Below are 18788 nucleotides of genomic sequence, written 5' to 3'. Positions count from 1 at the left end.
CAAAGTCCCGGGTGTCTACCCACCAGATGCCAGTAGCATCCCCTCCCTGCTCCCCTCCGTTGCCTGTGACAACCAAATGTGTCTCCAGGCATTGCCAGATGTCCCCTGGGGAGGCACCATCACCCCAGTTGAGAAGCACTGGGCTGCACTGACAAGGAGCAAAGACTTTCTCTTCCCTTCCCGGCCCCACTCCCAACTATCTCTACCCCAGGCCAGGAACATCCACGAGACCTCTCCTGCTCCACCGGCAAAGGACTTACCTCTGGTCTCAAGCGGTCTTCAGTAATACCTTTGAGTTGCAAGCCCTTCAGTCATTCAGACCAATGCTCTTACTGCCTTTGAAAAGAAGGTCCTTTGCAGCTAAATTCTGGGAGGGGGTGGGGAGGAAGCAGGTAAATTTTCCTTTTAGACACATTTGTCTGTTTTAGTCTACAGCAGGCTCAGACACAGAATTCTCCATACCCACGGTCTATGGCGACCTGGAAGGGGCCTCGGGGACTGGCAACTCACCTCCCCACCCCTTCTCTGTGCCACATTTTTACGAATGAAGAAAGCAAGGTTTAGAGGGGGAAGTGACTCGCTCCAGGCCATACATATTCCAAGTCTTCCTTTTATGGGGGCAGAGGCCAATATAATCCTTCTCTGCCCGATGTACCCGAAGAGCTTAGGTCTCGAAACACGGAGAACTTGCAGTGCTTTATAAGCAACAGTTTTGGCCAAACCACACCAGTTAAGGAATGCAAATTTAAAAAATGATAGAATGCTGCAACCAATTAGTGCAAACAAACATTTATTGTGAAATATTCATCCTACCCTTTATTAGGTATTACATCATCAAAGCACTTTGTGGCAATGAAAATAGCTTTTTTTTACCCCTCTGATTCACCCAATATTCCATTAAAGCTGCAAAAAATGTGCAATCTGCTTGAAAAATAGGTTGCTCTTATTTACTCATTTGTGAAAAGTCAAAAATTAAAAAAGAAAACGATCCTAGCTTACAGGGCCTCTAGAGCCAATTCGCCTTCCCACTTCCCAACTACTCCCCCAAATAATTAACAAAGATAATTTGTCTTAAATGCCTTTTTATAAAACCAATGCACCTTTCCCCATATTATAATCATAAAAATTTTAAAAAGCCATTATTTACTTTCTTGGAAAAAAGGTGGCCAGCCGTTGTTTTTTGATCGGGAGCATGTGTATTTCCTGGGAGTTCACTTTCTTTAACTTTATGCTCCGGTTTTTGACGGGTTTCCTAAGGGGCTCCGTGCTGCCCACGGGCTCTTCTCCTTGGCTGTTGATGTCGTAGCCCTGAAGCACGGAGTCTTCTCTTTTGAAGGAGAAGTTTTTGGTGGACACCCCCGAGAGGCCCTTGATCTTGCCGCAGAAGACGGTGGGCACGGCGTCTTCCACCGAGACGATCACCTTGGCCGCCTGGGACTCGCTCACCACGTCAGGGTGATTTTCGGCCTTGACGTCCCCGCCGGGCTGGCCGGGCGGCTGGGCGGGGTTGCTGCCCCCCACGTGGCTCTCCGTGGCCGAGGCCCCGGGGGCCGTGGCAGGGGCAAAGGGCGCGTCCCCGCCCCCGGGAAGTTTCTCCAGCGCCCCGTGAGCCGGGCGGTCCACTGACCCGCTGCTGTCGAACAGGGTCTCCACGGGAGGCTCAGCTTTTCGGTGGGCCGCCAGCGACAGGTCTAGGGCCGCATCTTCCTGGCAGACGGGGGGACTGGCTTGGCCCGCCTTCAGCCAGGGCACCGACTTCATGGACAGATCCAGGGCCTCGTTCTCACTGCCCATCTTGATGACCGTGTGGCGGCTCAGCTGGAAGTACTCCCTCGGCTGGAGGAGATCGAAGGGCTTCAGTTCCTCCTTCTCCAGGGGGGGCTGGCCGCCTTTAAAGGGGTGCAGGCCGAAGGAAGACGGCGGCTTGGGGAAACTGGAGCCGAGCTTGGATTCAGGACTCTGAGGCACCGGGATGGGGATGGGGATGGGGACCGGCACGGGCAAGGGCACGATCACAGGGTAGGGCACCAAGAGGGTGGCCGGGGGCACCAGGGGGGACAGCGGGGAGTTAAAGGGCTGGGGGGGCACCGGGGCGTATCCAGGAGGAGGCTGACAGGGTGGGGGGCCGAGAGCACCCTGTGAGGGGAACAAATTCTGGAGCACGGCTTCAAATGGCAACGTGGGCTCCTGCGGCTGGCTGGGGATCCGCAGGTCCAGGAGCTGGGGTGGGGCCTCGGGGTCCTCGGCTCCCTGGAACAGGTTGTTGTGGATGGCACTGGAGGAGCACGGGGCCTCCTGTGGCAGGACCAGAGGGGAGTTGAGGTGCTGGAAGACGTGCTGCTCCAGCACCACGGGCAGCTGCACGGGGCCCTGCGTGGTCATGACATAGGTGGCATTGCCATTAGGGTTGAGCTCGGGCGCCGAGCTTCCCTCCACCTGCATGTGAATGGGCATCACCACCGGGCTCTCCCCGAGGCACAGGGGTTGCAGCACGGTGGCCGCCACCTTCAGAGCCACGCCGCTCTGAGACTCGGCCGGGGGGTTCAGGATGGACGGGGCCGGCACGGTCACCAGGGCCTTCTTTACCAGGTCAGTGGAGTTGATGTTCCAGGCTTCGGTGGTGATCAGCTGGGCCATGCCATTCTCCAGTCTGTTATTGGCCAAGGCGGGAGAGGAGTCGGTCATGTCCATGGAGAGGTTCTGGGACCGCAGGTCATCCATCACTCGGCTCTGATGCCACCGGGCCTGCAACACGGAACGCACGATGTGAATCTTCCAGAAGAGACTATTTATGACCCTCCCCTCCGAAGTGCTCGCTCTCTCCGCGTCTCTTAAAAGTTTCCGTATCTTAGTGAACCGGGGAGCACACCCATCTCTCTCTGTATACATACATGTTATAGATATTTCCTAATATATACAAACACACCCAAATGATCAGCTGTGCACGGAGAGGCCCAATTTAACAGACGATTAAGCTATAAACACAGATGATGTAATGACTAAACAGCCAAGAGAGGTTAAACAGAGTATTTTTAAGCCTAATACTCGGCTTATATGTTTAGCTTTCGCCAAACACAAAGTTCCGTCCCACGGTGCTCTACCGGACGGTCAAGATGTGTGCAGATTTGACTCGTCCACACGCAAATGGGCAGCGAAGACTTACTTCACTTCGAGAACAAAATAAAATCCTGTCACGTTAGAACGTTCTAAGAGAACCGAAGAGGGCCACCCGGCTTACGGAAAGCATCTTAAAGACTCTTTGTAGCAATGCTTCCTCCCGAGGAGGCTTGAGGAAAGGGACGGCGGTGCATTTCCACAGGGATCGTGGCAGCTGTGTCACGGACTCCCTCCGACCGGTGCCATCCCCTGTCCCTCCCATAACGGAGAAGCCACTCCGCGGAGCCGGTGGACGTGGACGTGGGACAAGGGCATGAGTGCTCATCGGGCCCAGGGGCGCTTTCCGCAGTCAGCTCATGTCTGTGACCCGGGACCTCTCCTAACTTCTAGCTGGTCAAGCGGGGGGTGCTGCTGTTCTAGGGCCGGGGAGATGGAAGACTTGCTGGAAACAAACATCGCGGGCACCTCTGGCCGCCTCCTGAGAGGCCGAAGGAACGCAGTGCGGGTGCTGCCTGGAGGAAGCAGGGCTGCAACTGCGAGATGGCTCTCCATGGAAACGCGTCCATATTTAGCCTGGTTGCCATGGAGAAGGCAGGCACCATGTCTAACTCGGGGATCTGTGCAGCCCTGGAGTCTGGCTGGGCTCAATAATAATTCAATAATCCTCAGGCTCGCCAGGCAGGCCTTGGGCAACTCAGATTCTTGACCTCACCTGTTGGAGCCGTCTGGACTCTAGTCCCGGGGTCACCTCGCGTCCTCCTCTGGTCACCCCCAAATACCGACACAACCTCCACCACGAGGAGGAGAGGCAGCCCAGCAGCCCGCGAGGGTGCAAAGAAACGCAGTAGGCCTCACTACGGGAAGGCCGTGTTAACAAATGAACAACTGTGTGGTATTTCCAGACCATCAAAATGTGTCAAGTGCACAGAACAAGGAATTTCTCTGAAGCAGGAGGAGGCGAGGGCCCCGGGAAGGATGCCTTGTAAACAACTTTGTGGGGGACGCCCCTCGGCAGAGCGAGCCCTGGTGCCTCTGAGGGAGGGCTCCGGAGCCTGACTCCCTAGACGCAGGGGGTCCTCTGGAAACCAGGAGGTGACCCAGCGGGCTGGCCGATGATACCTTTAGGGCAAGGTAGGGAGGCAGCCCACTCCGGGGAAGCTGAGGGGGCTTGCCCCCAACCGAAGGGGCCTGCTTAGACCACAAAGTATCATGCCTCCAACGCACCACTGGCTCCCCCATTCCCGGATGCACGCATGCACGCATCCATTCACTCGTGCAACCACTCCATGTGCTCAATGCCTACTGCACACCAGCGCTTTGCTGGGGGCTGGGGATGCCGGCAGGAGCCAGTCCCACAAGGTTCCTGCTTTAGCACACATCAGAGGCCAGTGGGGCGCATGTCTCTGAGCGAGAGATCTGCTGGCACGAGAGAGAAGGCATCAAGGAGGCAGGAGACAGTGACTCGAACTCCCAGGGAGGGGTGGGAAAAGGTTACAGGGAAGCTGGGATGGGGCCGGTGAGGGCGAGGACGGCAGCAGTGAGAGAAGACACCCATGGCCACCCATCTGAGGTGGCTTCTGGTGGCCTTTGAGGCAACTCACTGGGAGAGGTCAAGACATGCTCTGTGCCATCTTCCGGCTTCCTGTGAGTTTAGGATTACCCAGCTGTAAGGCTGCTTTCTTGTAACAGCTGCACCTACCTGCCCTTCCCAACGAGACGGCCTCCCTCCATCTCTGTCTCCTTCACGCACCCCTGTCCCCTCCCACACAGAGAAAGCCGACTTCTCGATGCTTCTTCCCCCTGCTCCTGGCACACATCTTCAGTTCGGGTGGTGGCGCTCATCTCTTCCCATGAAACCTCACTCCTCTCCCCACCTAGCCCAGTTCTAGGCCCCTACTCCCCCAGAACCTTCCTGTTCAGAATGTGAGGAGGGGACCTTGCCAGGACAGAGGGCCCCTGCTCCTTTCACAGATGGCTGGAGCCAAAACTCACTGGGCATTTGATACGTGCCGTGCTAGGTCTCTGCCAAGAATGCTGAGAACTTCCCATGCATTACTTCATTTAATCCTCAGAACACTATGAGAGGGGTCCTAGAATGATGCCCATTTTACTGATGAGGAAACTGATTCCCTAGGAATGTTAGATGATGACCATAAGGGACAATAAGGCTGGGATTAGATCCCCGGCTTCTTCTCCCAGTGGGAGCTGTGAGGGCCACACTCTTTCATGTATTGGGTTTCTTGGCAAGGACAGTCCTCTAGAGCTTTCAACCTCAAGTGCATGTGCCTGCAGAGCTGTGTAAATACAGCACTCGAGCCTAAGATTTCCTCAAAGTGGTGGCCAGGTCCTTTCCAGAAAATCACTGAACTATTTGCTTATTCTCTTTTGTCCACCAGGGCCCTCCTGTGTCCCGCTCAGGGGAAGGAGCTGAAGGGTCACCAGAGTTCCCATCTTTGGGGAATGCAGCCCAAAGCCATGTTACTGGAGGGCAAGAAGGCCAGCATCCTCTACGCCTCAGCCTTCCTGGGACAGATGCCATGTGGGCAGGAGGGCATCTCAGAACCTAGGAGTTACAGGGAGGCGCTGAGATCTCCTGCTGGGGACTCAAATCTCTGGAAGCAGGGCTGGGGCAAAGGGGAAAGGAAGCATGGGCCTAACCTCGCTTCACCTCCTTCCACATGACACCTTTGGGCCTGCCTGATTACTCAGCCAAAGTAGGCCCTGTGAGCACCCCCAGACCCCAGTTCCTTCCCTAGAGAGCCACTGGGCTGGGGAGATGAGGCTTGTATTTGGCTACACTGGCAAAACACACAGTAGCCCTGCCTTCGGCATGCACCCTCCTGCCTCCCAGAAAGTCTCTAGTCTTTCTCTCTGCTCCTCTTCACCTGTCGTTCATCCCGCCGGTGGGTGCCCCACCACTGGGTCAGCTGCTGGGAGCCCTGGCGATGCTCTGTGAGTGACAACCAGCTCATAAGATGAGGGTTCAAAGGGCTAGTCTCTAGCCTCCCGACCCCAGGATAAGTGAGAAGCAAGCTGACAGGAGAGAAGGTGTCCTCCCTGCTGGGTAGCATGGGGAGGCGGGTGTGCTAGGGACCTCTTCAAATCATGAGGAATCACAGGAGCCACCAACTGACGTTCAAGTGGAGGGGCATGATGTCTTCAGAGATGACGGAATATTTTGTCCAGGTTTTTCAGAACATCTTTTGCAAATGGGTTTAAATGAGGTCATCCATCTGTCCTGCCTACACCATCATGGGCCAGGGGGGGGGGGGGGGGAGGGGGGGATGGCCAGGGATCGGCCAATACAGTGTGGCCAGATGGGAAGTGGGGAGTTGGGACCTGTGGGTCACTCAATCTCTTGGCCCCTGGGCAGCTGCTGGACCTGGAAGGTTGGGGTCTACTCTATTAGAGGCCACACGCCCCCCAGATGGAGAGTCTGGGGAAAGGCCTCAGGGCCCAGGACAAATGAGGTGAGGAGAGGCTGTCTGGAGCAATAGTCAGGTTCAGAGACCTGTGGGGTCACAGAATTGTTATCTGAACCCCTCACTTAGCTATCACCTGAGTATACCAGAGGCAGGCTCCCCCTAGGATCTGTGCCTCAGCCTGGAGGCCTCTTGGGCCTCTGCCCTCACCCACCCAGGAACTTCTGCTCATCTGTCAGAGTTTAGGGTCTCAGCCTCTGAGATCTCACCTCCACCTCACTGAGCTCCTATGGCACCCCAACTTGCGCTTGTCTGGCCCTGAGCCCCCGCCTCATACTGGGATTGCCTAGTCACTCGTTTCTTCAGGAGCGAGGGACTGCCTCATCTTTCTCTCTGTATCTGGTGAATAGTAGGTGCCCAGGAAACACTTTCTGAGGGAAGGGGTGCATGACTGCGCGTCTAGGCCTTCCTGAGTCCGGTTCCTCCTGCCCAGCCTCTGGTTGCAGGCTCACCATTTATAGAACCGTGGCATGGCCAGGCTGGCAGGGGCATTCAGGCTCACATCTCCAGACTCTTCCTGACTCTTTTTACAGATGAGGACACCGCGACCCAGAAAGTCTGACCAAAACTGGCCCAAGGCCAGTTATTATAAAAGTCACCGTGCTCTCCCTGTGACAAAAGCAAAGGGTCAGGCCCCGTGGGCACCATGGGGGGTCACAGGACAGCTACCCACCTTCAGCAGCCAGCAGCAAGCCTCGGAGAATGAAATGGTAACAATAGCTACATGCCAGCTGTTTTTCTAAGCAGTTTACATGTATTAACTCATTTACATAATAAGCTGATGACTTAGGTACTTTTTTTTTAAGATTTTATTTATTTACTTGAAAGAGAGATAGAGAGCACAAGCAGAGGGAAGAGCAGATCCACCCCGGGTCCCGGGGTTCATCTGGCACCCCCGGGGAAAGAAAGCCAAAGTGACGCTGCCTGTGTGCTGTTTGCGTCAGCCAGAGGTCCATGCGGGAGGAAGCCGACCTGGGGCCTTCTCCGGGGCAGCCAGTTAGGGACCCACCCCCCATGTGCGCCCCACCAGGTGCAGCTGCCAGCCATGCCTGCCTCCCAGGCTTCCTGCTTCCAGACGGCTGCACAGAGCACTCGCGTCACCCTCCGGGCCTCCTTACAGACTGACATTTTTATAATGAGGATTCGTTTATGGCTTAATATAAAAAGCAAAAAACACTCAAACACTCAGATAATTGAGACTAGCCTCCAGGTCCTAGAGTCCTTCTATTTCCTCATTAGGGGCATTTATCACTAAGTCAGTGTCTCCGTCTCCCTCTCTCCCTGTCCCTCCCTCCCTCTCTCACACACACAATCACACTCCCAGACATCCCAATCCCCTCACCCCGATGCCCTCTGCCAGGGCCCCAGTGAAGCCCCCTGAGGAGCCTGCTGCACCAGCTCTACTCCACCCTGCCCCAACTGAGTCCCCAAGACCAACTCGCGTACAGTGGGCTCTCTGAGCAGGGAATTTGGAAAAAGCCCCGGAGCATGCCAGGAGGCCCTCTCGGAGGCCCAGATCGTCTTCCAGGGAGGGCGTACTGTTATTTTGTGAGGTTAGAGCATTTTCACCACAGACAGCTACCAAGATGATCGCAGGGCCCTGGGCTGCAGAGCTCAGTGCCCCCCAGCAAGCACTCTCTGGCCGGGCCCAGGCTCTGGGGAGCAGAGCTTATTCCAGGGGGGCAACCCCAGCCAGGGACACCGTCTGCGGCCCCGGAGGGCCAGCCCAGCCTCAGGGGAAGTGATCTTAGTGCCCCTGAGCTGGCTGGGCCGACTGCCCCCAGGCCCTGCTCCTGAACAGCCCCCCTTCGGCCCCAACAGCAGGCAGATGTGACCCGCTCTCCTCTCCCGCCGAAACAAGCCCCAATGAGATTTTTCTATCCGGATCAACTTCTTCCTCTAAAACATTCATTTCAAAAATATACCTTGATAATTGTCTGAAGATACATGTTTTCTAACTGTGAGAGCTTTGATTTGTAGGGAGCCTGTAGGCAGCTGTCAATTATTTGGGGTCAAAATTGGATCGTCTCTGTCCTCGTTGCTCACAGTGGGGTCCTTGAAGCAGCTGCAGAAGCATCTCCTGGGAGCTTGCTACAAATGCAGGCTCTTGGCCACCCCCCCAGGCCTCCTGAATCAGAATCTGCACCTTAACAGGCTGCCCCCCGGGGGTTTGTGTGCACACACGTTCCGTTGAAGTCTGACAAGTTCTGGCTTAGCGCTGGTTCTCAAACTTGGCTGCACATTAGAATCTCTTGGGAGCTTTTAAAAACTACTGATGTCTGGGTCTCTCCCTCCCCCCAGACTCTGATTTAATCAGTCCGGGGCACAACTGGGGCACTGGGGTTTTACAAGTTTCCCTAGGTGATTCTAATGTGCAGCCAGGTTGGGAACTCTTAAGCTAAAGGCCAGAGGACGAGGCAGCCGCCGGCCAACCTTCTGAGTGACTGATCTGGATTCATGCTTCACAGAAAAGAATAAAAGCATCTGCCCAAGCTCCCTCAACTTCTCCCCAGCTCTCACGGCATCTCCCTGAGTTCCTCTGCCCCTGGGAAAAGGTGACACATCTGACTTCGCAGAGACCTCTGCTAAGAATCCTGCCTCGCCGAGCACCCTCTATTCTGAGTCGATTTTCCGTTTTTTTTATATACAATTTATTTTTTTAAGATTTATTTATTTATTTATTCATGGAGACACAGAGAGAGAGAAGGGGGCAGAGACACAGGCAGAGGGTGAAGCAGGCTCCATGCTGGGAGCCTGATATGGGACTTGAACCTGGGTCTCCAGGATCATGCCCTGGACTGAAGGCGGCGCTAAACCGCTGAGCCACCCGGGCTGCCCGATTTTCTGGGTTTTTAAAAAAGATTTTATTTATTTATTCATGAGAGACACAGACAGAGACAGAGACACAGGCAGAGGGAGAAGCAGGCTCCATGCAGGGAGCCCGACGTGGGACTCAATCCCTGGACCCCAGGATCACGCCCTGGGCCCAAGGCAGGTGCTCAACCGCTGAGCCACCCAGGCGCCCCCTGAGTCGATTTTCTGCTTTTATCCAGTACTTTGACTACACCCTGGATGATTGCCTTAATTCTGTATAAAAATCACCTGCCACTTACGGGGAGTCACGTGAGCAATGCATCTTTGTCCTTTAATACAACGTGGATGATTTCACCAGTCAGGAGCCGATCTGCACTCGGTATCTAAGAAGTCATTCCAGCTGGGTAAAACATGGTTTTGCTCTCCCCACAGGGTGTAATAATTGTTACTTACTTGCCCCAGTGATTCCGTTTTCTGAGCTTTAAACACCAGCACAGAGCCGTTCTGCTGGTGCTGTGAACATAATTACCCCATGAATGCATTCCCAAATTAGTGAAAATACGGAGAATACACAAAATAGTTGCCTGCCTTACAGCTGACTGCCTTTTATATCCAGAGACAGACACAGCCCTCCAAAAGAAATACGACCATCCAGGTGAGCTTTGGAAATGAGTTCCCCGACACGTTACCCCATTTATGGAAACCGTGGTGGCCTCGTGGTTCAGGACTGAGTCTCTCCTTCAGTGAGATGGCCAGTGTGGCCCTGGGCAGTTCTGCAGGGTACAGACTGCATATCTCAGCTCTGATGTGATGCTGGTGAAACATGGTAGAGGTGGTGAGTCAGGAGGAGCGAGCAGGGCCCCGAGCATTATGGACACCAGAGGACTCTGAGGTCTTCCTGGGAACAAGGGGAGGTCACCATAAAGCTCATTTATGCTCATTTTGCCCTCTCATCCTTTTTATTCCCATTTCCCTATTTTATATCATATGTAATAAAAAATACAGGAAGACATATAATTGTGTGTGTGTGTGTGTGTGTGTGTGTGTGTGTTGGGGAAGTGTGCAATTTTTTTCTGATAGGAGCGCAAGAATGAAAATATTACAACTCAGCAGGAGAGATGATGATGTTATCGAGGCCCAGTGAAACTTCCAGGTCCCCCTGCCTGAACAAGTCTTGGGGTCACTGGCCCAGTTCACCTCTCCATTGTGCCAAGCAGGAAGCTGAGGTTCAGAGGATGAGTGAGGCTCAGAGGTTGTAGAGCGCACCTACTCCCAGATCTGTGCTCTTCCAAAAGCACAGCCCTTCACCCACTGCTTTGGTTTCAAAGTTCACTTGAGTCAAAGAGGTCCCTTGCTACCTCTCCAACATAACCAGCACTGAACACCGAAGTCCGTGGGATGGTCTGATTCAACCATCAAAATGTCAAGTATCGTTTGATGGGTAAGGAGCTAAATAAAAAGATGGAATAAACTCCTGAGTCCATGAAACCTAATAGACAAGTGATTGAAATAGAACAGATGAGATTCAAGACACAGACACACGGGGTATCTGGGCGGCTCAGCTGGTTAAGCATCTGTCTGCCTTCAGCTCGGGTCATGATCTTGGCATCCCAGGATCAAGCCCCGCATTGGTCTCTCTGTTTAAGGAGGAGTCTGCTTCTTCCTCTCCCTCTGCCCCTTACCCCCGGCTTGTCCTCTCTCTCTCTCTCAAATACAATCTTAAAAAAAAAAAAAAGAAGGGTGGCTCAGTGGCTCAGTGGTTAAGCATCTGCCTTTGGCTCAGGGCGTGGTCCTGGAGTCCCCAGATCAAGTCCCACATCAGGCTCCTTGCGTGGAGTCTGCTTCTCCCTCTGCCTGTGTCTCTGCCTCTCTCTCTCTATCTCTCATGAATAAATAAAAATCTTTAAAAAAGGAAGACACAGAGCTTTTCATGACTGTGGGGAAGTCATTTTATGTCCCTGGGACTCAGTTTCCTCTATTATGACATGGCATACTGCCCTGCTTTCACAGTGGGGAGGAAAGTTTACTCGGCCCTCCTGTGAATGAGTGGTGTCTGCTAGGAAGGAGTCAAACTTGGCCTCCTGGGAATTGCTGCAGGGCCATGGGAGATGGGGAAGTGTGAAGGAGAAGTGGAAAGAAGGGAAGTGCACAAAGGAGTGGGGGTAGGTCTTTCTGGGCCACTCCCAGGACTACTGAGAAGACTCACTCCCCATCCTCCCAACTGCAAAGCCTCCGGGGGGGGGGGGATGCGGGGTGCAGCCTGTGGGGAGGGACCACGAATGGTGAAGTTCCAGTTTATCTTTTTTTAAAGATTTATTTATTTATTGAGGGAGTGTGTGAGCGTGCAAGCAAGAGGAGGGGCGGGGGGGGGAGGTGAGAAGCAGACTCCCCTCTCAGGAGCTCAATCCCACGACTCAGAGACCATGACCTGAGCCGAAATCAAGAGTCGGATGCTTAGCTGACTGAGCCACCCAGGCGTCCCTCCAGTTCACCTGTAAACCAGGCCAGGGAAGAAGCGAAGACTGAAGGGAAGGGGGAAGGTAGGAAGCTTTTCTCAGCTTCAGTCCCAGTGTGCTTTGTCTCTCCCAGGACTCAGTTGCCCACAGTGAGGCAGCGTCTGCGGGCTGAAGACATCACAGCACTGGCAAAGAACCTGCGCTGTGCCAAACACACCTACTCTGTGCTCTCGGCAGGGTCTCAGGTTAAGGCTGGGCATCGCCAGGTAAACAGTCAGTTGAAAAGGGAAATACTAAAGCTGGACAGATCTGAAGATCACAGGGAAAACTGCACGACTAGAGCCCACAGCTCACAGGCCCGGTCTCCTGTCGATGGCCTTTGCTGGGTTCCCCTAGAGCACAGGAGGGATCTGGGGGACTGGCCAGGCAGGGCACGGGGTGTCCGGCCTCCTTTCTTGCCCAGGTGGAGAGTGTCAGAGGACTTTGCATTTACCATCTCGTTCCAGACTCCCAATTATAGGCTGCCCACAGGGGCAGATGGCAGCCCCTGGGCCATGCAGGACTGGGCGAGGGCTAGGCTAGGAACTAAGTTCCCCTCCATTCATTTATGGATGCTCACAAAACCTATCTGAGCACCTCCCGCGTGCTGGGCATGTATTTCCTATTTCTCTACCTTGGTACTGTTTTCTTCCCAGCCTTGTCACCTTCTCTCGTGCTCCATTCCCAAAGTATTCACCAATCGGTGTTCTCCCAGGGTTATCTGCTTCTATCGGGGCTCTCTCAAGGACCACATTTCCTGCAGAGGGAAGGGAGGAAGTCTCTACAGGAAGAACGCCAGTCCCGAGACAGCAGTGGGAAGAGATGTTTAGGCAAGGACCTCTCTAAAGTAGAGAAGAAATGTTGATTTTCCAGAAACTACAAGGCCAGAAGTGCCCTCCTCAAGTCTTGGGGAACCTCACAATCACGAGGAGAAAAGTCCTGAAGAAGTGCTGTTGGTGGCAGGGGACACCACCTGGACAGTGAACTGTGAGAGTCAGTGAGTGTGTGTCCCTGCATTTGGTCGAGGTCACACAACCTTCAGCTGGACACAAAGAACCCCACACATGCTCAGGTGCTGTTGGAGCGGCCAGCTCATCCAGGAGCACAGGTCACTTCTAAGGTCTTGGGCCAGCAGCTGTCATCTTAAAAAGCTATGGTGTTTGGAGATTTTTTTTTTTTTTTGGCAATGAAGAAACCTCTTAGCTACGGAACAAAGAGGGGGAAAAAACCTGCCTCTGGAAGAGAAAATACTTCTAATTAGATTGAGATACAAAGGTTAAATTTTTGTTCTGGGAAAAGGACTGTTTATAATCCCGTGTCATTAGCAGGACATTTTCCAGAGACTAGTGTGCCAGAAATAGACCCTTTGAGGGGTCACTGGAAGGAAGGGGTGTAGATTTGTAGAAGTCAAGGGACTGGAGTTCAGATTTTCCCTTCTCCTAATGCATGTGAGCCCCTCACCAACTATCGGCATAGAAAAAGTACCAGCCTCACCCTGGGTGCTGGGCCTCCCAGGAGACTGGTCAGAAGCACAAGTATTGAACTCAGACAGGCCTAGGTTCCAATTGCAGCTCTGCCTAGCTTTGCGAGCTGTGTGGCCTGGGCAAGTTAGTTCAAAACTTCAATTTCCCTCTCTGCAAAATGGGGATTACAGACCTGCGGTGGTTGTAATGACTGAAGGAAACAGTCCGTGTAGAGTACTTGGCACCGTGCTTGGCACATGGAAAGTACGCCACAAAGCATGGCCATCACCACCACCATCATCGTCAGCATCATTGACCCCATCTTCATCATCATTCTCATAGTCAAAGCTGTCATCATCATCCTCGCTGTCACCTTGTCACCAGTGTTACTGTCATCATGGTCAGATCCACGGCTCATATTTCCTCTGAGCATCTTAAATAGCATTACAAATGGTCCCATTGGGTTTGTACATTAAGCTCCCAAGTTAAAACCCTGTCTGTTCGAAGGTTTATTTTTAAATCAGCTGCAAGGGCCTGGGAAGGCATCTGACATAGAATTAATGTTAACACCTGACGGTGAGGTCTCCATAAAAATTCACTTAGCCCCCACTGTAGCTGAAATACTGAACAGGTGCAGTGAAAACAGAAAGCAACACTGTGGCGCTACTGGAAATGAAAGGCAATGGCAAAACGACAAAATACAAAAATCTAGTCGTCATTCAGGCTGATAGGCTGGGAGGGAAAGAGGCGGTGGCCAGAGCCTTCTGTATCTTGAATATGGACTCAGGAGCATTTACTGCTGATTGGCTACGAAGCATCATTTCACTTTAGGTCCTACAGGCTTCTTTCTCCTTGGCACAAGGGCCCACGTGGCTCTCCTCCCAGCTTATCGACTGCATTCGGGTCATTTCCTCACTCGCCAGAGGAACAAAAACAAAGTAGGGGTGGAGGAGCAGAGGAAGAGGGTAAGGACAAGAGGGACAGAGAAAGTAGAGGGGTTTTCTGAGATCAACGGGCGAGAACTGAAGGAAAGAAGGGGAGAGACTGATTCAAAGGAGGTGTAGGTCCAAACGAGAGGACGGTCGCTCGGCTGCAGGAGAGGAGACACCAAGAGAGAGACGAGGGAAGCCAGGAGAAGACCACCAACTGAGTGCCACTCGTCTGGACATGAAGGGACACCAGGAGCCACAGCTCAGTCGCTGCGCAGCGCGGTGGAGGGAGAGGTGGTGCTGGAGCTTCTCAATAGGATGAGGACGTGGAAAGGTAAGAAACTGTTCACCAGCGCTAAAGGTACAGAAGAAAGGTGACCCAACTTTGGGACAACCTTGTCCCATGCTTCTAAAGCCGCCAAGCACATTCACTTGCGACTCGGCTGGGCTGTCGGCTCTAGAAAAAAACAAACATAGATTTATCTTCTTTTGACACCTGATCTTCTTTTTTCTACCCCTCACCGCTCCTTGGGCAGTCAGTCAGATTTGGGTTCCTCCATCAAAACTGGGTTTTCCAGAAAGAGGCCGATAGTCATTCTCACTGAGGTCCATGACTGCTAGGTTCAAGGATTATGTTTCCTTTATTGGTATAGTAAGGATAATCCAATCAGTGGACAAAGTTACGGACAAAGAAATAAAACTCTAATCTAGGGGTTTCAGATACCAATCATGGGAAGGGGTCTTCTGATCTTGAAATCTCTCCGTAGAAACAGGAACCTACAACTATGACCAAGGTTGCTGGCTCCACTAAAAGGCATCTGAAGTTCAAAAAGGGGGTAGGATGTGCCCTCTACCTCTAAGTACTCAGAACTAAGAGAGGAAGTGAATGTGAGTCAATTATTCATTTCTTTATAGACTCAGTCTGCAAACACGTATTGTTCACTCGCTGGAACCTCAGGAATATGTGCTTCCCGGATACCGAGATTTTGGCAGCGTCCAAAGTTGCCATTATGTCTTAGTCCAGGGCCCTGCTGAAGAACTGGCTACCCCTTGAAACTCTGGTTTCTGTCTTACCAAGTTTCCATACAGAAGTCAGGAGCTCTCAAGGGCTACATGCCACGTACAACACGCTACTGCAAGGCCCTAGCCAGTGTCAACTTTCTATCACCAATGGTGATGGTGACGGTGTGGGGAGGGCTGTTGAGTTTTCGTGAACCCAACCGGCTAGTTATCTGAGTTTGTGCTGCTCCATGAACAGGCTGATTTGCCTGGAAGTAGTTTATTTGGGAGAAGATCTCAGAAAATACCCGTAGAGGAGTGAAGCAAGGAGACATGGAAAAGAAGGAAGCCAATTTGTCAACTAAGTTGCCATAGTGGGTAACTAGGGCTCGATTCCACTGGGGATTCTGGGAGGTGGTATAGAACACATGCTTCCAATTTGGGGTGTCTATTTACCAAACCCCAACCATCACAGGTCAAAGGCTGCTCCTGAATGATGTGTTAAGTCTCTGGCCCCTTGAACTAGCCGGGCAGGTGGCCTAGTGCAATCCTGAGGGGGTAAAAGGTCCTCAAGAACAGTCACAGCTATTTGTAGTAAGCAGCCTTCAGGGAACAGAAGCTGATCTGAGGGGACATGGGGGCAGGGGACAAACCATGTCTGCTACACCAGCCATGCCCTGGGAAGTGCTTATTATGTGAAGACCCAAATGTCACCAATTCAGGTCACTATGGCCAGGTGTCTCTCCAATGGGTGACACTTTCAATGACTCCGTGAAGAAGGCCCTGTGTTATGATGACAATCTCCAAGCCACAGAGGAATCAGCTCATGAGAAGTGTGCTTCCAGGTCTCATAAAGAGCCTAGCACATAAAAAGGCCCCAGACAGCTCTCTTCCCAGAAGCAAAATGGTCCAGAGATGGTCAGCTTGGCTAATGTGTTCCTTTGTTAGAATATAACCGGGGCTCTCGGGAAAGTTGTTTTAATCATATTTATGCTGGCTGGAATGCTAGATGTTCCTGCAATGAGTCACAGAGGGAGTTTCTCTTCTGGCGATCTCGTGTTCCAACTTGGGGGCCGAAAACCAATAAATAAACAAACGCCACTTCATCAGCTGCATCCCGCCTAAAAATAAAAATAATAGCAGCCTCGACCTGAGAAGTCCACAGACAATGCAGGAAGAAGAGGGTGGAGGATGCTCATCTTTTAAACAGGGAGCCTTCTTGCTGGCATTCTGCTGGGTCAGAAGCATCCCTCTGCCTGGAGGTGAGCTCTTAGAGCAGAACACCACAGTTCAGAATCTTAGGGTTGGCGAGCCTTTTGGAGTTCTAGAAATTCGCTATATTTATCTGAAAGCAAATATTGTAATTGCAACTAATAGAGCATAAACAATGCAAGGTTAGGATAAGGGGAGGAAAAAGCTGCTGTGTAACATCTGGCTAGTTGGCAATGAAGATTATAGGTGTTATTTCCTATTTTCTTACAGGGAAGAGTTCTTTTGGAATGCATGTGTTCTCACACACACACACACACACACACACACACAGGCCACACAGCAGGTGAGCAGGAATGGGGCCACCTGTTGTCCTTGTAACTCTGAAACCAGAATTCACATTCACGTGGAGTCTACTTTGTCCTCACTTATTCTGGTCATCAAACCTCTAGTGCTGGAGGCGCCGTGTGAACTGTGCCTTGCCACACGCTCCAGATTTCAACACAGAAGATAGTGGAATGGAGTGGGGGTGTTCCAGAAGTGCAGGAGAAAAGGTACAAGAGAAAGGGGGGTGGGGCCTGGCCAGGGCTGGAGCCCAGGGCTGGTGAGGGCCTGACGGAGAGACCGGGCGCTGTGAACTTGAGAGGGTATCTGGCTCCTCCACGAGGTGTGAGAAGCGGCCTTATGTCCCCAAAGGACTGCCAACAGAACCGACACAGTTGTGACGTCCTCACAGGTCCAGACGAACAGAACACCATGATTCAGTAGGGAGACCATTAGGTTGGAAGGAAAAGAGAAAGTAGATGAATTTGCAGGGCTTTGCTACCTCCCTCTCTGTCTCTGTCTCTCTGCCTCTCCCTCTCTCTCTCCCCCTGCCTCCGCCCCGTACACACAGGCTCACAACATGATACTAATAAACTATTTACTGAGTGTTTACTTATGTGCCAGGCACCCTGCCAGGTATTTGATGGTCACTTGCTCATCTCAGTGTCTCAGAAACCCCAGCAGATCAGTATCACCTTGGTGTGAATTGGTTCATTGAGTTTTTTTTTTCCTTCCAGGAACTGAGCTGTGAATCCCCAGGGAATGACTATTTTGATGGGAAGGAGGGCCAGAGCTTTCCAGAACGTGAACAACACTTAGTACAGAGAAGGCAGGTCTGGGGGGGAGGTTAGGAAAAGAGAGGGCAGAGGTTCCTGGCATCATGGGTAGGGGCAGATGGGGCCAGTGTCTTCTCACCTCTGGCCGGAGCCTAGAATTCCTTGGCCTGCTTCTGCACCTGGGACAGTCCCAGGCCTGAGCTCCTCCCTCCACCAATACCACTGTAGCCTGCCATTGCTGGCCCCCAAAGGACACGGGAGCTCCCATCTCTTTTGTTTTTTTTTAAGATTTTTATTTATTTATTCATGAGAGACACCCGGGGGGGGGGTGTAGAGACACAGGCAGAGGGAGAAGCGGGCTCCACGCAGGGAGCCCGACGTGGGACTCGATCCCGGGTCTCCAGGATCACGCCCTGGGCTGAAGGCGGCGCTAAACCACTGAGCCCCCCGGGCTGCCCTCCCATCTCTTTTGTGACCCAAAACTTCCTTCCTACACCTCTGGACAAGCATGCATCCCAGGCAGGAATTCATTCCCATCCTTCCCAGGAATATCGTCCATCTGTGGCTGACTGGCCAGCTGTTCACCACACCTAGTTCTGCTTGGGCTACATTTCCCAGCCTCCCTTGCAGGTAGGGGTGGCCGTGTGCCCGAGTTCTACCTGACAGAACGTGGGGGGTGATGTGTGCCACTTCCAGGGCTGGCTCCTACAAACCTTCCACTCGCGATGCTCCAATCTCTTCCTTCGTACCTCGGCTCGATGCGCAGGGACCTCTTGGAGGCTACCTGTTGGAGATAGTGGAGCCACAAGACAGAAGGGCCTGCATGCCTGCCTCATAGTTTGGAGGAAGGCCACCTGCCATCGGGAACATCCATTTGGGGGGTCTTGTAGACGAAAATAATAAACTTATATTGTGTTGGAGCCGTGACACACTTCCGACTTCTGTGAAACGGCGGCTAGCATTACTTTAATTGACATACTCAATGCTTCCTGGGCCCCGCGCTGCACAGTGAGCGTTAGGGGCAGACTGGCTTGCAGCCTTAGAGCACCCTGAAGCCCCACAAGCTGAAAACCAGAACTGCAAGAGTAGCCCAAATGCTCAGAGCACAATCCTGAGCTTCCCCGTGCTAACTTTCCTACACTAAAAGCACAGACGCCTTTGGCTGTTCTTTCTGACTTGA

General features: G+C 52.7%; 1 protein-coding gene across 16 annotated transcripts in view; it reads right to left on the bottom strand.

Annotated features, from left to right (window-relative positions):
• Nucleotides 1–773: 773 nt before the first annotated feature.
• The window catches only part of RAI2 (retinoic acid induced 2), a 388421-nt gene continuing 370406 nt past the window's right edge, over nt 774–18788 (bottom strand). For 14 of the 16 annotated variants that reach the window (XM_072817163.1, XM_072817152.1, XM_072817165.1 and 11 more), the window contains one exon: nt 774–2745. In XM_072817163.1, the coding sequence (XP_072673264.1) occupies nt 1144–2721 (1578 nt within the window). In that variant the 5' untranslated portion in view covers nt 2722–2745 and the 3' untranslated portion in view covers nt 774–1143. The remainder of the gene's footprint in view (nt 2746–18788) is intronic. The other 2 variants (XM_072817168.1, XM_072817169.1) reach the window with 2 other exon arrangements.

This window comes from Canis lupus, chromosome X (assembly GCF_048164855.1).
Source record: "Canis lupus baileyi chromosome X, mCanLup2.hap1, whole genome shotgun sequence".
Lineage (NCBI taxonomy): Eukaryota > Metazoa > Chordata > Mammalia > Carnivora > Canidae > Canis > Canis lupus.
This window is presented reverse-complemented; position numbering and strand designations above follow the sequence as displayed.